Genomic DNA, 22,347 nt, shown 5'->3' with positions numbered 1-22,347 from the left:
AGAGAGAGAGAGAGAGAGAGAGAGAGAGAGAGAGAGAGAGAGAGAGAGAGAGAGAGAGAGAAACTTCTTCGTTTTAAATTGGAGAGAAGTGAGAGCTCGCATCGAAGACACCGAGCGAGCATATAACTTAAGTATCGAAAAAAGCTGAAACGACTTTTTCCATCCGGCGTCGATTGCCTTCGTGTACGCGAAAGCACGTTCGTAGTTTATTGCGTAGTTTAATGATGAGAAGTTGCGCCTCGTATCTTTCGAATCTAAGACGTTAATTGTGTGATCCACGACTCATAACACATCGTGCAACATTCAATTTTCAGTTGACGCAGCGATATCTCGTTCGCGTAAATAATATCGCAAGGATTTCTTCTATTGGCATTCCTCTATTCGTTACCAACGCGTTTCTAATAGTAATGTAAATTTGACTGTCAGTAAGATCCATCTTGCTAAGAAACATAATAAATTTTCCTAGAAGCATTGCAAATTTCGTTAAAAAGAGAGAAATTTGGCAAATTTTTTAATAGCATATTTCAGTCCCTAAAATATAAATAGCACGTATATAAAAGGATGTAAATAATAGGACTGTATAGGAATATATATAATAGGACGTAAATAAAAGGATAGTAAATTATTGCAGAATGTTGATCTATTTCTTGGTTAGAAAAAATTCTAGTATTCTGAATAATTTTAAATATAATATTTCTAATAGTTCTAAAAATAATTTTTACTATAAAAATAATTACTATAAAAGTAATCTTTACTATATAAGATTCTCTCCGTACATCGTATAAATTTTACAGACAGACTCGTTCAGACGTTTCAGACGAGAAGGAAGATATACGGGCTGCATTATACTCAGCAACTATGGATTTCACGAATGTAATAACATCGTATTATCTGAAGCATACGTACCAGGTTCTGATTTCCTCCGATGTGTACTGCACTCTCGGGATCGGTTGACCGCTGAAACAGCCAAGTTGTTTAAAAACATCGCCGCGGCACGTAAACGATAATTCTACTTACTGCCTATAATTATAGGCGATATCGGCGAACTCTTCGCGACGTTTGCGATACACAGGATCCTTGAAGCCCTGAAATTATCCAATAGTTGCGTTAAAGCGAGCACGCGAGCGGGAAAACGGCGGTAAATAGCATGCAACAACCCAATAAACATGATGACGTCAAATGACGCAACTTAGAGAAAAAATATCTCAAAATTAAAAATATTTTTTTGATATGCTTGTACTGATATATATATTTTTATTATTATTGAAAAAAATTGTTTTGGCGAAATTAGAAATTTCTCTGAAAAATATATATTTTTCTAAAACCGTTGCTTTTCATGAAGGCAATTGTTTATTCTATTTAAATACATTTAATAAATATTTTTTATATTTCAAATATTCTTTCATTCAGTGTATACTAAGGAAAAAATATTTAAAAATTTATTTGTAGATCATAAAGGTGTTATTTGCAGAAATAAGCTTGATTTTATAGAAATAGACTTTATATTTCAATAAAAATTTTTAAATATTTTTCTCAGTGTATTATCGACGCAGAAGAGATATTATGAATGGGTTATTAATGCGTCATCTGGTGTCATCCTGCTAATTAGAAAATCTTTGTGGAAAACGTACAGGATGATCTGCGTCCAAGTCTGATCCGTACATGAGAACCTTCTGTGCTCTATCGAGGTCTGATATTTTCCGAGGGAACCAGGGCATATCTACTTCGCTGAAATCTATAAAATTGAAATTTTGTTGTGTCTTACTTTTACCACACGATAAGATATTCCATTAGCGAGAGCTTTCCAGAGACGGAACAATAACGAATGTGCGCGATAAAATTGGAATTCGCTCGATATTGTAACAAAAATCTCTTACACTGAATCTTTCACAATAAATATTAAAACACCGATCGCAAGACCGCAGTTGTCAAAGTGTACGGCGACTTGTCAAATTATTTCAGTGGTCCAATCGCGTCCAATGTCCTTCCTTTTCTTGTGAAAATAGACATTTTGAAGAGATGAAAATGGGCAAAAATAGATAATGAAGAAGCGCAGCCGCGGTAGATAAAGGTGGAAGCTTTTGTGGAATTATATTACATAACGGATAAATTAAGCTGAATTTTCTTTTCCCGATCGAAGCTCGAATGCTTCCGATCAAAGCTGTGACTCGTTGTGACAGAATCTCATTATATCAAGTCGTCGATGTAAGCAGACGTTGTACTGACAATGCGATGTCAGAGTTGGATTTAACCGTGTTTCGTCATGATAAATAATTTATTTTATCTGATATCCGGTGCAACGTACATGTAAACACACACTCTGCGCTTTAGGGTTATGTATTTCCCATATCTCAATGAAAACGTTTCGAAAAGAATTAGAAATTAATCTATATTTGCATCTAAAAATTATTACAGGTAATTTGATATTGATTTAGAGTACCTGTGTGTGTGTATGTGTGTGTTTGTGTGGAGATTAAATTTATTCCAATGTAAGTCTTATTGAAGTATAAGTCCAGCAAACATATTGTGACGTCAAATAACATTTTAATGATATGTCAAATACCAATAGTACGTCACTAATATGTCATTTGACGTAATTTTTCTATTTGGAAATATTTTAAATATATATATTTGTTATAATATATAGCTGTTACGGAAATATATAACGTTAAGATAATTAAAAAATAATTACTAAAGTAACAATTTTTGTGTATATGTATTTTAAGCATTTAAAATGACACATGTAAAATTTCATTGTGGTTCAAAAAGATAAAAATTTAAAAGTCAGAATATAAAATATAGTAAATAAACTGGAAAAATTTAATGTTAAAATATGTTGTTATGCAATTGTATCATAAATATACGTTTCTATACGAAAAATGGAAATATTAAGTTGTTTAATATGATATTTAATTATCAAAAGTAAGTTACAGTATGATATAAGGAAGAAACTAATAACTTTTTATATAAGCTGAAATATAAGAAATTGTAAGATCTCCGATAGAAATAATAGGTTCATATGAATTTACTTAATATTTTAATAAAATTTGGGTATATTTTTATCATTTTTAATCTGTTTTGTTTAAAAGGCACTTACCGAAGCTTGTCGCGGCTGAAAGGGAAGGCGCGCGCGGCATATTTCCAATATGCTCGTAATGGGCGAGATTGATCGCAGCCACTTCGCGGCTCAACATCTTCATCAACTGCTCCATCCTCTTCGAGTCGCACTCCACGTCCACAAGGATTTCGTATTCAGAGCCGCGACGCAGAGACTTCCTCGACTCGATGTGCACGACGTTTACACCTAAATCCTTTGCGCGACAAAAAATACCTGTGTCTTCTCGATATCTTTGTCCTCAGTGAGTGTGTTTATTGATGTGGAATATTTTTATTCGTATAGTCGGTTTTTAAATTTTGTGTTGTTCCAAGTTATACATATGTGTCTAATGATCTTAGGTTGGTGTAGAAAGTTTGCCATTTGTCTATTAAATTTTGCAAAAAGTTTGGCATCGAAACGGAACAGAATAATCGGAATTTAAAAGTTTAATAAAAGTTTAATCGGAATTAAAAAATTAAAATTGCAAATAATAGTTTGTATACTTATCCTTGTAATATTGGCTATTAAATAAATAGTCAAAATGTCTCTCTTGGACATTTAAGGAGCAAATAAGGGATAATTTATCACAATATCATCGATCTCTTTCGTTATTCTTTCAACGCGTGTTTTATTTAAAAAATAGAAGTTATTTTTATTTTAAAAATAGAGATCCCAGCAAACACAGGACATAACTGTGATATAACACAGGAGTAATATGTAATATAACTGCTGTTATACGTTATTAATATTGAGGTTACTTAATTTCCTTTATAATTGCGATATAACTATGATATAAAACTGTTATGTTATTATGTTATTTATTGGTTAAGTTGCACCAACAATATAACAGCAACATAACTTTAATATAACATGTTATATAAGAAGTCTAATGTTTGCATTATATTTCAGTTAAGCAATATTTTTATACACAAATGTGAAATTATATTTTAGGTGTTTCTCGTATATAAAATGTGATATTTAATATATGCAAGGATCGTTATCACGATATTGTAAAACTAGAATTCTCACAAAAAAAGTCTAATCATAACTTTACTCTATCAAAATATTGTGAGAAAGAAAGAAGGAATATTCTCTCTCTTTTGCAAGCACGTTATAGGTTAAAATTTGATACAACATTGTATCAATATTAATCGCATTGTGATTGTTGTTACGTCAAACAACAATCACAATGCGATTAATCTAATTGTTGTTACGACAAATTCTTTGTCTAATTTCTATTAATTTTCGTAGATTGACGATTAGCTTTTAAAATATTATTTTTTAGTAAACTAAGATGGAACGATAGAAAAGCGTATTTGGAAAGTGCACGGTATTACTATTACTAATTTTATCGCAGGCATGTTGAGAACGAAGAGTACACAGCATACCTGAAATACTTGAAGCGCTCGTGCCAAACCGCCGACTTGGTTCTTCAAGGAAAATATCACAGAATTCTTGTTGTCGTTAGCCGAGTTATTATCATCCATAGGAATCTGAATGAACAAAAGAATGCGCTTATTAAAATTGTCCCGTATCTTTCGTTTGGCATTGTGTAAATCTGCTTTTAGAACATATTTACTTTCGCTAGAATTAGACACGATCGAACGTTCAACTTGATTTAGGAAGAATTATGATGCATGAATAAATAACACGTGTAATATAGCAAATAAAAAAAAATAACTTAAAATGGAAAAATTTGTTTGTGATAAGTATAACTATCGACGAGTTATGATTTTCATGTATAATGCCACAGTTATGACACTGCAGCTATTTTACATATATACCACTGTATTCTAAAAATAAATGGATAACTTGGTTTTATTTATATAAGCTGCTAAGATTAATTAGTAGAATATTAAAGATAATAATTCATCAAAATATCGTCGATCTTTTTTGTTACTCTTTCAGCGTGAGTGAGTTCTATATTAAAAATTATAAAGAGTTACGAGAGATTTCTTTCCTGAACCTCGGGAAACGGAAATAACATCAACAAGAGGATTTTAAAGAGGCTAATGACGGAATATTCAACAAAGAATAGATTAATTCGCGACGTACATCGCGTGATTTATGCAGTGGACTTCCCTCCTTGATGGCCCAGCTTTCGCCTCTTCTGTACAGCCACACCCCGAGAAGACCTTTCCCTGACCCACTCATGCTGATTTTTATACAAACGGATTTGCAGGACAATCGTCCCTCCGTCGGCGATTGCGATGGTACTGTTCGTCAATGGAATTTATTCTGTTTTCTTTTTTCCCTTTTTAATATTATATGTCGCGCGATCGCGATTGACGACTCGCCGTCTTTAAGGACACGCGCAACAGTGTGCCGGTACCATCCTTAACAGGTCCTCTTAAGACCTCGGTCTCCCCCGTTCGCGCTCGTCCTTCTCAATGACGATCTTACCGTGATTGGACGGCGCATGGCGGCACCAGCGATTCCTATTGGTCGGATAAAACTTTTCATGGGGTTGAAGACGAGTGTTGGTACATCCCGTTTAACGTGTCGGTCCTTGAATGTATTTCTTGTGACGTCATCGGATTGTATGATACGAAGAGGCACTGGCAACGAAAATCACGTGCAAGAACTGCAAGATTTTCAGTAAACTGAACGCGCGACCATTTGTCGTCTCATTGCTTTTACAGTGACTTTTTTATTCGAACGGTAAAACGTACACAGAGAGAACGATTTGTTGAATTAAATAAACGTTCTTTGGATTGGTCTAAAAATAAATTTTTTGGCTGACACAACAAAAATATTTCGTTGGAACTAAGCCGTGACTAAATATTTTTGTTGTGTCAAACGAAACTTTGTTCGATTAATAAAAAAATTGGTTTGGACCATTCCAAAGAAGTGTTTGTTTGATTCAACTAAATTATTCCTTCTGTATAGTTTTTCTCTTTGGCGTGATAATCTGCAAATTCGTCGAGGTTGTTGCATATCTGCTACCGTATCGATGACATGTCATCTTGTCATACCGTATATGTCATCTTGAAGATCAGTTAAAGGGTTTAGGGCCGGTATTCATAGTCGAATCTTATTTCAAGATCATCTTTCAAGTACTGTTTTAAGATATCATGAACCAATCACAGAGCTGTATTTGCATCTTAAGACATTACTTAAGACGATCTTGAAATAAGATTCGACTATGAATACCGGCCTAGGAATATATAAGGAACAGAGAAATGTGCTATTTTATATATATAGATTTATTCAGATTGTCAATAATGGGGACAAAGAAATATCCTGATACCGACCAATAACACATATAAATTAATTACAGAAATTACATATTTTGTAAATTTCTCCTTATAAAACATTTTTTAATTTTCTCTCAATTTTAACATTTCAATCCCTTAAAGTTAAAGAATAATTACACAGATTTGATAAACAGACATATGATGTTAGCTGTTAGTTTCTAAGATGTCAGCGAGCAAATCTTTGAATGTCGTCAGTAGTACGCTTGTGAAATCATGATATTCTGGCATATTTACGATTCTTTTATTTGAAACTTGTTGTAATTGATAATATATAAAATTTAAAATAAAGACATACGTATATTTAGGATAAATATGCACAGAAAAAAGAATATTCTTGTTTGGAGGATATCTTTATTATTGACATTTTAAAAATAAGATTAATGTTAAAATGAGATTATATGGCGTTGAACGAAGATAAATTAGCCTTTAATCAAGACGGATATTGTCAAATTAATACAATCATTTTCTCATAGAATATTCGAATATTAATATTCTTGCTATATAAGAAAATGATTGTGTTAATTTGACAATATTAATATTCTTGCTTATATAAGAAAATGATTGTGTTAATTCTTAACTATATTCGTCTTGGTTGAAGACTAATAATATATAATTAGGAATATTAATATTATAATATTCTATGAGAAAATAATTTTATTAATTTGATTATATTCGTCTTGATTGAAAACTAATTTATCAACGCTATATAATCTTATTTTAACATTAATCATATTTTTAAAATGTCAACAATAAAGATATTCTTCAAACAAGAATATTCTTTTTTTCAATGTGGATTCGTATTAAGTGACTCATTAAAAAAAACGGATGACCACTTGTCATAAATTGGGGCACAATTATTAATTGAGACATTTACCTGTCTTACTTGAATCAAATATATACAATTCTAGAAAAATATGAAAAATATAATAATTTTAAAAAAAGGAAAGAAAAAAATTTTATCTCTCAGTTTGTTATATTTCACAATATTGCTGCATACGACTACACCTTTGTTAATTTTTTCTTTTAACTTAAAGATAGCTCTGACGGTGGAAATTACACGATATGCTGCAAATGTCAAACGTTAAGAGGAAGAATACGGTCATCCGAACAGGGCTTCCTGACCGCAGAAGGGAATCTCTTGGACGAAACGGCGATTTCTCGTTCTCCCTTCTGCTTCGAAACAAAGACGCTGTTTAATAAAAGCTCGAACGCCCGAGGAGAGCTCTCCTATTCTCGGGCAAAGTAGATGCAGCACATTATCCGTGTCCATCACTTACCACTATCAGCTACTGCGCCCGCGGATCTACCCTCGTTGAATTATACCGGGTGTTTCTCCGGCATTCAGCGAGATTGGGAGTATCGTTCGATCCTGAACGCTTTCATCTTATCGAAATGTATCCAGAAGCGGTAAATTCTCGAGGATATCACTCGCGACGGTATTTCGCGCACCTCGCGATCACGATCGAACGGATCGGCTATTTAACATTCGATCAATTTAATTAGCTATCAATTTAACTCACCTTATTGCCGGTTGCAGCCTGCAATTTCATTCTCAGGCGTTGGCGCGTGCCCGAAACGTTAAGTTGATTAAAAGATTCGTTTGTTTCTTTCCATGTGGTACTTACACTAATAAAACCGAAAGAGAGGAAGGTGGAACTCTATTTGATAATATAAATTTACTTTGTTATAGTACAGTATTACGATTCGTTACCTTTATTCGTTCATTCTGCCTCTTCGCTCCCTACGTTTCGCTTTGTTACCGAATGTTTCGTTTGATCGAGCATACTTTAGCGCTTAATTTTTGTATCTTTATTATCATTTTTATTATTTTTAGCTTATAGGTTTAGCTTTAGCTTAACGGCTTATAATACTCAGAAAAAAATATCTAAAAAGGTATGTGAAAAAGAGATAGTGAGAGAAAAAATATCCAGAAACTAAAACATTTTTATTCGATGAGTATTAATAACATGTTTACTTAAATCTAAGTTTTTTTCTTTAAATAAAAAAATAATTGCTTACATGAAAAGTGAGAGGGTGTTTTAGAAAAATATATATTTTCTCATTCGAAAGAAATTTGTTCTTGATGTGAGAAAATATGTGGGTGTTTGTAAATTAGTACAAATAAATGTTATCAGTAACATCAAATAAATATTTCTTATTTTTTAGATGTTTTTTTCAGTGTATATATTGTATTATTACTTTCTTTTCTTTCTTTATTGTGATCAGTCAAGTTATTATTATTATTATTAAATTCTCATGTGACATCCAGAATCATTTTATGGTTTGGTATGTGCTTTGGTATTGATGGTGGCTACTTAGTATACTAATCGATAATAATCACGTGACTAATTATATTGTAATAGTGGGAAAAAGGACAATATTGTGAGGAACGCAATGTTACGCGATGTTACGTTTTGTTTCTTTATGAAAATTAAGAACATGATTTTATTTTGATCTTCTCGGGATTATTAGAAGATCCATCCTTCCTGCTAATCGCACACCACATACATCGGTGGATCAAACATTTCGTAGATACGGATGTCAGTGACATGAGATGTTCCTTTGTGCCGCGATACACCGGTGAAGTTGAGAAAGCGTCTGGTGGTTATCCGCGGTGATACGTCCACGTGAGAAGTCGTCTTTGAGATCAAAGACGGGGGTGGGATAGAGCTCAACGAGGAACACAAATTTAGCTCCTGTTTTCCACTCGGTTTCAAAGGCCACTAGGTCAGGCGCAGTCGATACCGTCGATTCCTTGGTTCTGTATTCTCAGAATTTTTGCTCGAGGTTACTTTAACGAAGCACTTCTCCGTCCGTTTAACAAAGACACGTTTAATTGCTATCGGTCCTGAGGTACATCGCCTCTTGGAGAGTCTCGATTATTTCTCTTTAATATTTATAATCCTTGAACGTCACGGAAAGACATATGAAAACAAATTGCTATTTAAATGATTTTTTCATCATGCAAGAAGCATTTTTAATTATAAAGAACGGGCATTTATTAGTTATATTTGTTTTTAAATTAACGTATGTAACAGTGGCGTAGCCGGAAAAAAGTTTTGGGAGGGCTGCACTTTTTATTTTTGACGAGTGAAAAAAAAGGTCATTCGAATAAATTTTTCTCACACTTAGCGTAACCCAGAAAATTAATTAATTTTCTGGAAGAAAATTAATTTCGGGGGAGGCTGGAGCCCCCTCAGCTCCCCCCTAGCTATGCCATTGATATGTAATATAATGTCACAACTTCTGTCTTGTTAAATTAAAATATATTATTTTTCTTTTTATAGAAGATACACGTGCATCCGATCCGTGCATTTTTAATATTGTATTTTTTTATGTACTTTCCGTGTTCAGACAATAAAAAATGGAATGTCACCAGATGTTAATTAATTATATTTATATTTGTTGTTTTGACTTTAGACGCAATTAAACAATATTTTATGCATGTTAATGTGGTAAGTAACTGAAAAGTTGCTTTAAAATATACTAATTTTTATGTTATTATTATATATATAGAAATGTTCCATTAACAATTCTTACAAGTTACTTTAACTACTACTTGGTATATTTTTTATTATTTTGTATTTATTTTTACATCGGATTTAAAGTCAAAACAACAAACACAAATGTAAGAAGTGGATGTTCGAGTGTCAAATAATTAACATTTTTAATTTATCAAGTAATAAATAAGCAGATAGGTTATTTTTACTGAAAACTTAGAGTGAATTTTCTGGGACATAAAATTGACATTTTATTTTTTTATTGTGTGGTCTACTCTGTATATTGGCATTATGTGAATTTTCGTAATAACTGCTTTCTAACATTTTTTATTGTGTGGTCTACTCTGTATATTGGCATTATGTGAATTTTCGTAATAACTGCTTTCTAACGTTTGGCAGACTCGCCTGTTGCTTCGCACTTGCGAGGAAGTGTTCTCCCTTAAAGCTTTCTCAAGCAGTCTCCGGTCAAATCGGTTGAAATGTTTTAATCGATCGAACCGACCAATTCATCGAGCCGCGTAGAAAGTCTCCGCGACGTAGAAGAGGATAGCTATTCGTCGGTAAACAGGAAGATCCTTTCTGAGCGTGCTTCAGCACGAATAAGGCGATTTGAGAGGCAATGGTGGAGATATGCGAGGGAAAGTTACGGTAGAATATTTTACGGCAGTGAAAAATATTTTTCATATAGCTGGCGAAGTCGCGAATAGATATTCGCGAAAACGGTGAGGTCAATTGCGGCATAACTCGATTTTGGCCGAGTGCCCATACGCACTTATGACTGCCGGAACATTGTTACGGTGTCCGGTAAAATCAGTCGCGTTACTATCATGAAGTTTGCTTTACGAGATTATGACGGGGAAAACGTTAAAACGCTAAATTAAAATTGTAATGAGACCGGAAAGGAACGAATAAAGAGACGTTGCAGAAAAGAGACTAGTAAAATGGAGAAAAAAATAATTGCATATGTAAACTATGAGATAAAAAATTTTATATTACATTTTATATTTAAATTTTATATTAAAATTTTTTTATATTTTATTATATTATAAATTTTATATTTACATTTTTTATATTTTACTATTTTTTATATTTTATTATTTTACTATTTTTTATATTTTTTTATATTTTTTTATATTATATATTATATTATATATTATATTTAAATTTTACATTTAAATTTTTTTAAATTTAAATTTTTATTCATTCAAAATTTTCCCGTTTTAGCGGGCTGATTTTTGCGTAATATAGCTCGGTGTCTCATTAATCGTTGACTGTGTTCATTGGTCACGTCGTTTATTAGTTTTAACTTATAACTTCATTTCGCATTTTATACTTTAAAATTTTTTGTTCTGAAGTAAAGCTATTCGAGAAAGTCATTTGAAATAATCGACACTCACATTGTTCAATTTCATAGAAATATCGCAAAACGCTTTGAGACTTTTATGTTCACTTCAATCTGTTCTACGTTCATACAAAAAGTGTTAAGGAGGAGAGTCTGGGAGACATCTTGTATATGTATATACAGGGCTGGGTAATATTTGAAATAGTTCCATTTTAAATATGTATTTAAAATGGAAATGGCATTTTGCATTTTCTATTTTAGTCGTGCTGCTGGAAGACTTAAATAAAAGATTCAAAGATTACTTTGATTTTTCTTATCGAATAAACGATGCTATTTTAGCTATCCTTTAAGTTATGATGGGTTCTTTAAGTTATGATGGGTAAAAGAAAGAATGATGTCAAGGAATTGCTAATGAAGTTGAATCTTTACTAACCAGTGTGTCAAAAACTCGAAATGATTCGACGAATGTATCAGAAGCAATACGCAGTGAAAGCTTTCTTGCTTTTGAAGGTGGTCATCTTCGGATGAAAGTGTTGCAAATACCTCTATTAAAAATACGATTAAACTGCAATGCTTGCAGTATTTGCAAAATGAGAATACATTTGGACTCGTTTAATGCATTTCTTATAATTCAAGAAATTTTTATAAAATATAATACTTTGCTTCTCTCTCCGTTGTCTACGCCAGTAGAACGATTATTATGCAGGTATGATTCTGAACCCCAATCGTCGAAACATGCGATGATATATTTGAAAAACAATTATTACTCAAATTAAACAGCGTGCTAATCAAATAAGATTATAAAATGTATGAATATCCGAATAAATTGTATATACTAAGAAAACCATTTTGCATTTGAAAACCATTTAATATACGTATTTACCAAATTTATATTTAAAATGGATTCGAAAAACCCATTTTACATTTTGTATTTTAAATACAATTGTTAAAGTATTTTACATTTAGCATTTTAAATACAACTTGAAAAGCATTTTACCCAGCCCTGCTCTATATATATATATATATATATATATATATATATATATATATATATATATATATATATATATATATATATACACATACGAATTTGAAAAATTAACATTCTAGGATATTCTTATCAATACATACACATATACATACATGCACACATAAATACACACACACATATATATAGCGCCATGAAATTGTGTTGATGACAAAATAAAAGATGATACATATTGTAAAATCCTCAATATGCGATAGAGAATCACAAAACACGTGCCAGTTATAGTTGATGCACAAAACAGTCTAGTTGATGGAAATATAAAGTTTAAACATTGCTGAGCCATGTCAATTGCCTGTCACACAATAAAAAAGCAAATCTGCTGTAGGGTCGTTTTTGACTTCAATATGTCAGATTAAAATGTCAAAGTGTAAAATAAAAATTTTTCGTTATATTTCGGATCCTCATTAAATATAACATATAAGAAAAGTTTTATCTAAGTAGTATTTATTTTTAGCTATATGTGAATTAACTTTTTGTATTATTAAATTTTAATGACAGATGAAAAAAGATATAGATAATATCTGATAGATAATATCTGATAGATAATATCTGATAATTTTAATGACAGATGAAAAAAGATATAGATAATATCTGATAGATAATATCTGATAGATAATATCTGATAATTTTAATGACAGATGAAAAAAGATATAGATAATATCTGATAGATAATATCTGATAATTTTAATGACAGATGAAAAAAGATATAGATAATATCTGATAGATAATATCTGATAATTTTAATAAAACTCGTATTATATAATAAATTATTATTTAGCGTAAAAATTTGAAATTATTATTGACTTTACTCACTTTTTAACTGAAAAAATGATGTATTTCCGTATATCCAAATAATTATAATTTTTAACAAATTGAAATATGTATTATTTGTTTTTTCTTAAAACTTCAAGTATTGTTAAGAAAATCCTAGAATGATAATTTCTTAAATTCATTTTCAGAAAAGTTACAAATTTTTATGCAAACTTACGTTTTCATTGCATTTTTCAAATAATGTTTAAATAATGATTATTAATACTAATCTGAGACAACGTCGTAGCAGAGCTGGGTAAAATGTTTTTTAAATTACATTTAAAATGCTAAATGTAAAATACTTTAATAATTGTAATACAATGTAATAATTGTAATACAATGTAATAATTGTAATACAATGTAATAATTGTAATAATTGTAATAATTTAAAATACAAAATGTAAAATGAGTTTTTCGAATCCATTTTAAATATAAATTTGGTAAATATGTATTTTAAATGATTTTCAAATGCAAAATGGTTTTTCTTAGTACATACAATTTATTTAGGTATTCATACATTTTATAATTTTATTTGATTATCGTGTGCGTCCTTACGAATAATATTGATTATTAATACGAATCTAAGACAATGACGTGTGCGATGTGTCTTCTTAAATAAATTGATTATTTTATGAAATATAATCCGACCAGAGTTATTTAGTTATATAGCCGACGAGATAACTAAACTCTTCTGAGAGTTAACGAGGGATGAGATAAATCTTTATTGTTTGTGACACGTTTGTACGAATGCGAAAGATCGATCGTAGGTCGCCTGTAAAATATTTAACCGTCTCACCGGAATTTTATATCGTGGTTGCTCTGTGCCGTTCTCCGCCGCGAATTCCAAGCCACTCCGGAAGATACTACTGTAAACTCACGAGAGTTTATGCGTGCCGTTGATAAATGTTTCATTGCGCGGTATATATCGACCAGAAACGCGTTAGATCTGCGAATGTCGGTCGGAAACTTTTTTCTGGACAATATTCTCTCATCTAGTGAGAGAATATAGCCCAGAACGTGCAAAATTTTTTAGCATTTACATACTCTTTAGATTTCTTGTGGTGAAATTTCAAACTACTCAAAAAGTAGAGTGACAGTCACTCGAGTTCGAGTGATTTTGCAATCCTATAGAGTAAAGAATTCTATTAAGTTCCCCACTCTAAATCGTTCAGTGAATCTTTTTATTCGAAATTGAATAGTGAATCTGATTAGTTATAAGAACAGCTACAAGAACGAATCCATGCCAATCGATTGCAATATTCACTCGTATGGAGTTAAAGTCTTCTCTAAGTTTGAGTGAAACATTCACTCTTACAATCCAAGTGGCAGTATTTTACATATTTATTTTTCATTCTTTATCTCAATAACATGAGTCATGTTCATATCATTTCAGTTCATATCAATCATCAGTAACATAACATCAATGTTATAATTTTCTATTCAACAATGTAAGTGCAATATAATATAAACATGTTCTTATCTTGATCTTTTAACTTGAAATTGAAGAATAGATCTCATGCATTGCATAGTCACAAGAACAAATTCACTTGATCGATCGGAACATTCATTCTTCTAGAATAAGACTCTAAGCTTAAGAAAAACATTCACTCTTACAAATCCAAATAGCAGTGCATTCATTGTTGCTGCAAGTAAATGTTTGCTCGACTCGTTTTGAGCGAGATTTCATTATCTGAGAATATTAAAGAGTACGACTCATATTAAAAAAGAAAAAACTCTGATATCTCCAGAAAGTATACGCTGAACAGTGCGAAAACCGGGGATATTTACGTCACCAAAATTGCATTACTTCATAACAAAACCCCTGTCTCAAAAATAGGATCTTGTCTCCCCACTACCGACTTAACTAATTAATTTACCCGCGTCGCGGTGATTACGTTAGCCCAGTTTAAACACGCCGGCCGAGAACCATATCTCGCCGCGGGCATACGAAATACTGCCTAATAACATCGCGTTCATACAGATTATTCAACGACATGCACAGCCCATTGTTGCACTCCGTACAGAAAAAAGGTTTGGTTGAATTAACCAAATATCTGGTCGAATATGAACAATCCAGAAATTCCGATTGAAGTAATTCGAATTTTGTTTAAGTTGACAAGATTTGATTGACTTAAACAGAATTCGGGTTACTTCAATCGGAATTTCTGAATCGCTCATATTCGACCAGATATTTGGTTAATTCAATCAAATCTTTCTTTTCGTGCGCGACTTTTATTGGTCTATCGCGAATGCCGATGTTATCGCGGCCGCTGCATTTAGCGCTAGATGCGAGCCGAGAATACGCAGGCAAACATTCACCCTAGAGCATAAGTTTTCTTTTTCTTTCTGCCTCTGTTCGCCCTCCCCGTCGCACCTTCCCTTCCTCACCCTCTCGCCCGGCGTGGCGAGAGCCACCCCCTGCGTCGTCCACCCTCGCGGACGAGCAGGCGCGCGACGTTCGCCACGCAGGGATCAATAGGGGTTGCCGCGGCTAGCTCGCGCGACGACGTCGAAGCAAGCGCGGTCGTCGTGCGACATCGCCGACGACATCAGCGACATCTCTGCACCCCGTACGTTTCCTGGGGGTTGACGAGCAGCTCTCCACCAGGCCGCCACGGCCGCCCTCGGGACCGACCCCTGCCCTGTGCGCCCTGCTACCTGCCTGTTCGCCCCGTGGACGACGCGGCGATGGCCGACAGCGAGTTCGAGGAGTTCCGCCACTACTTCGAGCGGCTGCCCCAGCACCTGAAGGCGCCGCTCTCCAACTACACGTGAGTACCGCTGAGTCGAGAACAGGTGACACGATTTGTGCGATAAGGACCACGACGCTGACGTTTACTCCGCGACGAAGGAGAAAGAGAGTCACAAGAATGTGGATCGAAATAGAGGGTTGCTTCGTACGGGAAGTCGGCTGAATTAATGCGAAGATCGAGGTCGACTCGAGGTATCCCTCGGAGACGTGGGCGGAACGATAATTTATCGCGCCTCGTATATCGTCGCGAAGTGGACTTGGCAAAACGTGCAGGGCGGTAATGTAGGTTGTCAGATAACGCAGCGCGTCGAGGGGGTTCGAACGCGTGGCCGGTGAGAAGTAATCGTTGATCTGGATAATTTCGCGAACTGGAGACTGTCAGAGATATAAAGAGGTTCAAAGAAAACTCAATGGGATATCCGGAATGGATATCGCGTGATGGATATGAGAATGCTACGCGATGTAATTTATGTGATCGCCATATTTATTCGTTGTAATGATGAGAGAGTAAAATTGATGACTCGGGCAAGAAGAGACGGTGTTGTTTGCAGTAGCCTTGTCTCACCACACTGTCGTCTTATTAGAATTGCCCGTGATGTCATTGATAGTTGGCAAGCTAAAGTGATATCTTTTAGATCTGACAATAATAGACACGAGAAATAAATTTGGTTGAATCATCGAGACAATGAACGAGCCAAAGTTGTGGTTGAAGAAAACTGAATTTTTGAGTCTTAAGGAGGAAACTGTTTGTTATAACCAACATTCTCATTTTTCCGAGTTGGAAAAAAAATTTATGTAAACTCAAGTTGAATATTGCTATTGTTGTATGTCTATTTATATAGTTCTCGCAGACACAGTGCTTATAATACGTAATGTTCAATTAGTGTATCTTCATATACAACTGCTTCAATCGAAAAAATATTGCTGTCTCTCTAGTGTGCTCTGCACAATTCTGTAGTTAAGAGATCCGTAGGATTTGGTTGCGTCATGCAGCATTGAGACCTCCCGATCACATATATATAAATAGGCAGCAAAGAAGGCTAGTGTACACTTCCAGAATATTGTGGTACAATTCCGTGCATAACTCTTTTTTATGGATGGGCGAAAAATAACATCAATATTTTGTTGCAGCAGACATGTTTAGTGATATTCCTAATGATTTTTCTAGTATATAAACTAAATTCGGTTCTGAGAACTAGAAATTCTTTCTTCTACGGAAAAAACTATGATTGTTACATTCACATATTTTATGATTAGAAAGAAAATGTATGTGATTTCAAGTTAAAGAGATATAGTATTAAAAATAGCGTTACTGCTATGACATGTCCATCTATACAGTTCTCACAGCCATAGTTCTTATGATATATAATGTTAGTATATTTTCATGTACATAATTGTTCTTATGATATATAATGTTAGTATATTTTCATGTACATAATTGTCATAGCCAAAGGAATATTGCTATCTCTCTGTTGTGATTTGCAGAACAAATACTATAGTTGAGGGATCCATCGAGTTTAGTTGCATTGAGAGTACTGTTTAAACTCATATGGATAGGCAGTAAAGAGGGCTAGTGTGTCACTTACAAAATAATATAGTTATTACAACCATCTTGTATTCATAAGCAAAAAATAACATTAATATTTTGTTATGATAACTATATATAGACAAGTAATATTCTTAGTGTTTTTTCCGTGTTCAACCAAAACGCGTTTGGCTTCAAAACGCTCATTGTTATGTTAATTTAATAAACCAAACTTTTTGTTTCTCTATACATTCTTATACTTTACGTGTTTGAATAGACCATGCATTTACAAACGTATATTATCCAAAGATTGACTTAAAATTAATTAAATCAACTAAGTTAATAAATTGTAATCGCTGTTTTCTTTTTCTGCTTCACTTTTAACCTAGTTTTTATGCATAATTTTAAGAGAGTTTTGAGGGAAAAAAGGAGCAAGGAAAATTGCATCAGTACATATGAAAGGCGCTTGGTATTTCTGTCAGGGTTAATAACGAAGATACCGAACACTCGAGTTTCCGGAATTCGTGGAATTGAAGATTAAAGAAATTAACACGAGCTCTGTAAAATACAAAACAATCATCGAAGACTCATCTTGACAGTAATTGACAGCAGTAATATAATTGCCTCTGGCGGGTATAAATTTCCCGGTTTCCCACGTGAACATTTCGTTTTAATTTACTCTCCAAGTCTTCTTCAAAATTATGTACGGAAACCATAAGTTAAAAGTAAACAAAAAAAGGACAATGGTTGCAATTTACGATAAGTGATTGAATAAATTTTAAGTGAATTCTTTGATAATATACGTCCAATAAAATGAGTGTCATTGTGAAGATTAAAACTAGTCCTCTGACAATTCGCGTAGAATTTAGAAACGTCAAGTTGCATGCGAGCGACAGTCACGAGAGACAGTTGTGACTGTCTGACCGTTTATCATCCTCGCTTTAGAATGGAGATGACAAATCGTCATGTTATTGTTGCGTGGTATTTTAAAAAAAGAAAAAGAGAAATACATCGGTGCATCTTCGACATGAATACGTGACGTTGCTGTCATCGCTCGAGGGAACTGTAAAACACAGGTTAAACGTCCGATTGGTCGACGCGTCTCGGTCGATGCATCGACAGACTAAAAGTCACGGTGGAATCGCCAAGTAGCATCGGCATCGTGCCTTTAAAATTATTGATCCTGGGGCATAAGTGTGTGACACGAGGATACGAGGAGCGCGACGTGAAACTGCAACGCGACGCGCCCGCGGATGGGAGTGCATGATTTTAAGGCTTTCGTTGACGCGCACCCACGCGCGTACCTGTCACTCCTGTCGCCGCAAACAACTGGCGATGATCCTGTTTGTTGCGGACTATTATCGCTCGTTACGTGGTATATTATGACTGAGGTGTGATGAAATTGCATAACTGTGGATTTAGCGATCGCTTTCGCAACACAGTGGTAATGTTTGCTCAACGCGTATCGCGATTTGCGATCTCTCTGATTGCATTAAGCGCGAGACTAAACTAATAAAGATACTTGACGGTCCTGAAATAGCCGATTCGTACAACAAATCTCATAAAGATAGTCTCATTTCTTAGCATAGTGACATCTAGAATTGTTTCAGCCAAGCACATCACATATAAGATTTTTCGTACACTATGACTGTTGATTATGCGAGAAATCGGTAATTTCTGGAATAATCAACAGTCATGGTGCACGAATATTTTATATATGATGCGCCTGAGACCGAAAATTTTATATGGCACTATGCTAGGGATTGAATTTGTGAAGTTGGTGTACACACTGTGTTATTGATTCCTGAACATTCTCTAGATCGAGAGTTACACGATTTTGGACTTTATGCGTATACGAATAAGATTGAAACCATTACAGTTAAAGAAAACCATTATAACTAGAGCTACTTATGCGATTTTCAATCTCAAGCGTTACATGTAAGGCCGAAAGTCGTGTAACTCTTGATCTAGGGAATATTTGAACGTCAATGGCGCCATGTGTATGTGTGTCGCTCTGTTTCTCTTCAATCACACTGACTTCCGTCTAATTTCAAGAGATGTATGAGGACATAGTTAGAGATAAGCGAACTATTCGAATCGAATCGAGTCAGGTGAGAGACGATTATGGGGATTTACAGATGTTGCGTACACAGAGAAAATATTACAGTATCATGTAGGGCACAACTAATTTTGGACCATATAAAAATTATAACAGAAATTATTATACGTTTGTTTAAAAATGATGTTTGATTTTTTGTTACAAAATTATTATAATTACTTGAGTATTTTTTATGTATTTATATTTGGTAAATTATCAAATTTATTCTTTTAATTTGCTTAGTACATAAAGTCAAACCAACTTTTTCTTCGATAGAATTTTATAATATTCTTGTTAGAAGAATTCTTCTCTTTTGACATGATAATGAACTTTTCTAAAATTTCTCTGTTGAATATATTTTAAGATTATTATTAAAAAAGTATTTTTTATTGAAGATAATCATTGTTTAAAAGAAAGAAAGTAAACGGAGTAGTTGCTTTTTAGTGATATAGAATGATATTTTTTCGTGTGTATGTTTGAACTTGTTTGGACATGTTCGAACATGTTCGTGTGTATTTTCGTGTGCAAGTTCGGACAAATATTCAGCTCGTATGTTAGCACACGTTCAAAAATATTATCTTATAGTTTAAAATTGTTTATATTAATATCCAGCGACTGGCTTCTGTAGATTATGTTATTAATTATACTTTAATTAAAAGTTATATTTCGACGATATTATTCGGTTCGATTTGAGTGGAATTTCATTTATTCGACTTGATCCGACATGGGAAATCTTTGATTCACACGTTTTTAGATATATGATTTGAAGTGCGCGTTAAATTGTTTACGCCATTAGTATCTCTCGCTAAACTCTGTCAGATCGTACGTGTCATTGACAGAAATTGTGTTTTCACAGAAATAGGAAAGATCGATACACGATAGTTTGATACGTGTCCAAATATTTCCGAATAAATTTTCGGTCTGGCTCGCATTATTTTGAGAAGATATGACGCGGTGTTGACTATCGGAAAGCGGATTTTTGTCTCGATGAAATATTCATACTTTTGTTAAAATTGTATAAATTCAACTTTTACGATTCTTAATCCTCAGTAGAATCTATATCAGATATAACAATGAAGTTTCAATGTAGAAATGATAAAATTTGGCATGTAGAGGCACACTTTGGTATTATATGAGCGAGTGTAACAGAAAATGTGGAGTATTCCGACGCTAAATATCCATTAATATTTAACGTTATCGATTGAGACCAAACGCAGCAGTTTATTCGCTACTCTCCTCTCGTCCCAAAGATGCGACATATTATGATACATTATGATAAGAGGAAGTGTAAGGGAAATACAAGGACAAGATGCTATACTTTCTAGAATTTCTAAAAGTCATAACTTTTCAGACAAATCATTGTTGTGATTGACTGCAAAAACATAATAGAGATAACTTTCTTTTTTACATTTTTATGTCAGCAATGTACTTATAAATGTACGTATATTTTCTTCTGTAACAGTCGAAATACGAACATGCTGCAATGTAGTCAACTTGTCCTGAAACCGAGTTAAGTTGACTGGCAACTTACAGTAAGAAGGCTACATATAGGTTGCTTTCCAACAAGAGACGCAAGTCGACACAAGTATCATCCTATCTTTGTTACTCACTAAATGTGGAACAAAGATAAAATGATGTTTGTGTCGATTTGTGTCTTTTGTTGGAAAGCAACCATAAAATACACGTGCGATCTTGAAAAATATTTAATCGTTTAGAATTAATAGTAATTATAGTAAGCAAGGTTTACTATTGCTACACATGGCCAACATAATCCTTGAGTCATCTAGGCTCGATTTTCCCTAATCTTCTCTTATATATCTGCTCTTATATTATCTTATATTCTCTAATATGATAGTTGTAGCATATCTCCAGAATGAGAATTTCATATTAAAGGAATATGCAAACAGTGACATCATCGAGAAGAAGAGAGATCGACTCGAAATACGCTTGTCGAGTGTTGTAAGGCAAACATTTCCTTTCATCTTTCACTGAAGAGCATTCGAAAGAGTGGGCGCTCATTTAACGAGACTCGATACTCTCGAAGCACGTTCTTTATAGGCGTGTTAAGGCTGCGCTGGAAGATGTATGAACGAATTGTACAGATGTTACTTTCAGTCTCCACGTGCTTCATTAACGCGAGCGTTACAATCGTATTTATTTGCGCATTCATATGTTTGCATACGCGATTGGTGCGATGAAATTTGTGTCTAATGAGGCGAGGATGAAAATGCACGAAACAAACTGACGAAGATGATGATGCAATACAAATGTAGCACGCGTGATTTCGTAATTCGCCCGCCATCGATTTATTGTTGCATATTATTGGCTGATTTTACATTTCGTCGTGTTCTGTGTTGGTCATTTAAGTTAATAATTATGGTGGATGATGGAATATGCATTGTTCCGAAAAAAATGCACCGAAATTTAAAAAGTAGGACAATCTCCTGAAAAGTTATAATACCGAGACAATCTTCCGAAATACAATTTTATCGAAATATTGGAATTACTTCGTTGTGTACAGTCGTTTATATACTAATATACACTGAGGAAAAAGTATTTGATATTTGTAACTATAATCACATATAATGAAAGAATTACGAGGGTGGTCTGAAAAGTTTCCGACCTAACAAAGATACAAGTCATTTTTTCTGAAAATTGTTTTTTATTTTTCAACATAGTCTCCTTGTAAATCTACACACTTCTCCCAGCGATGCTCCCATCTCTGTAACCCGTCGAAATAGTACTCGGCGTTTTTCTCTGCAAAATAATTGTTCACGAAGGTGATTGCCTCTTCATTTGACGAAAATCTCTGTCCTCCGAGCGCAATTTTTAGATGAGGGAACAAAAAGAAGTCGCTTGGGGCTAGATCTGGTGAGTAAGGTGGATGGTCAAGCAGTTCAAACCGTAATTCGTGGATT

General features: G+C 33.7%; 2 protein-coding genes across 4 annotated transcripts in view; one reads left to right on the top strand and one right to left on the bottom strand.

Moving 5' to 3' along the window:
* Nucleotides 1-5,398, bottom strand: part of LOC116842950 (tryptophan 5-hydroxylase 1) — a 14,412-nt gene extending 9,014 nt beyond the window's left edge. The window contains exons 1-6 of the mRNA XM_032812852.1: nucleotides 5,153-5,398; nucleotides 4,486-4,590; nucleotides 3,098-3,311; nucleotides 1,632-1,735; nucleotides 1,018-1,085; nucleotides 907-957 (exon numbers count right to left, since the gene is read on the bottom strand). Of these exons, the coding sequence (XP_032668743.1) occupies nucleotides 907-957; nucleotides 1,018-1,085; nucleotides 1,632-1,735; nucleotides 3,098-3,311; nucleotides 4,486-4,590; nucleotides 5,153-5,251 (641 nt within the window). The 5' untranslated portion in view covers nucleotides 5,252-5,398. The remainder of the gene's footprint in view (nucleotides 1-906; nucleotides 958-1,017; nucleotides 1,086-1,631; nucleotides 1,736-3,097; nucleotides 3,312-4,485; nucleotides 4,591-5,152) is intronic.
* A 10,176-nt stretch (nucleotides 5,399-15,574) lies between these two features.
* Nucleotides 15,575-22,347, top strand: part of LOC116842896 (JNK-interacting protein 1) — a 22,998-nt gene continuing 16,225 nt past the window's right edge. For 2 of the 3 annotated variants that reach the window (XM_032812729.1, XM_032812727.1), the window contains exon 1: nucleotides 15,575-15,825. In XM_032812729.1, the coding sequence (XP_032668620.1) occupies nucleotides 15,743-15,825 (83 nt within the window). In that variant the 5' untranslated portion in view covers nucleotides 15,575-15,742. The remainder of the gene's footprint in view (nucleotides 15,826-22,347) is intronic. The other variant, XM_032812728.1, reaches the window with a different exon arrangement.

Source organism: Odontomachus brunneus, unplaced genomic scaffold (genome assembly GCF_010583005.1).
Source record: "Odontomachus brunneus isolate Ranch 3 - 2012 unplaced genomic scaffold, Obru_v1 Obru_scaffold_028, whole genome shotgun sequence".
In the NCBI taxonomy this organism is placed as follows: Eukaryota; Metazoa; Arthropoda; class Insecta; order Hymenoptera; family Formicidae; genus Odontomachus; species Odontomachus brunneus.
This window is presented reverse-complemented; position numbering and strand designations above follow the sequence as displayed.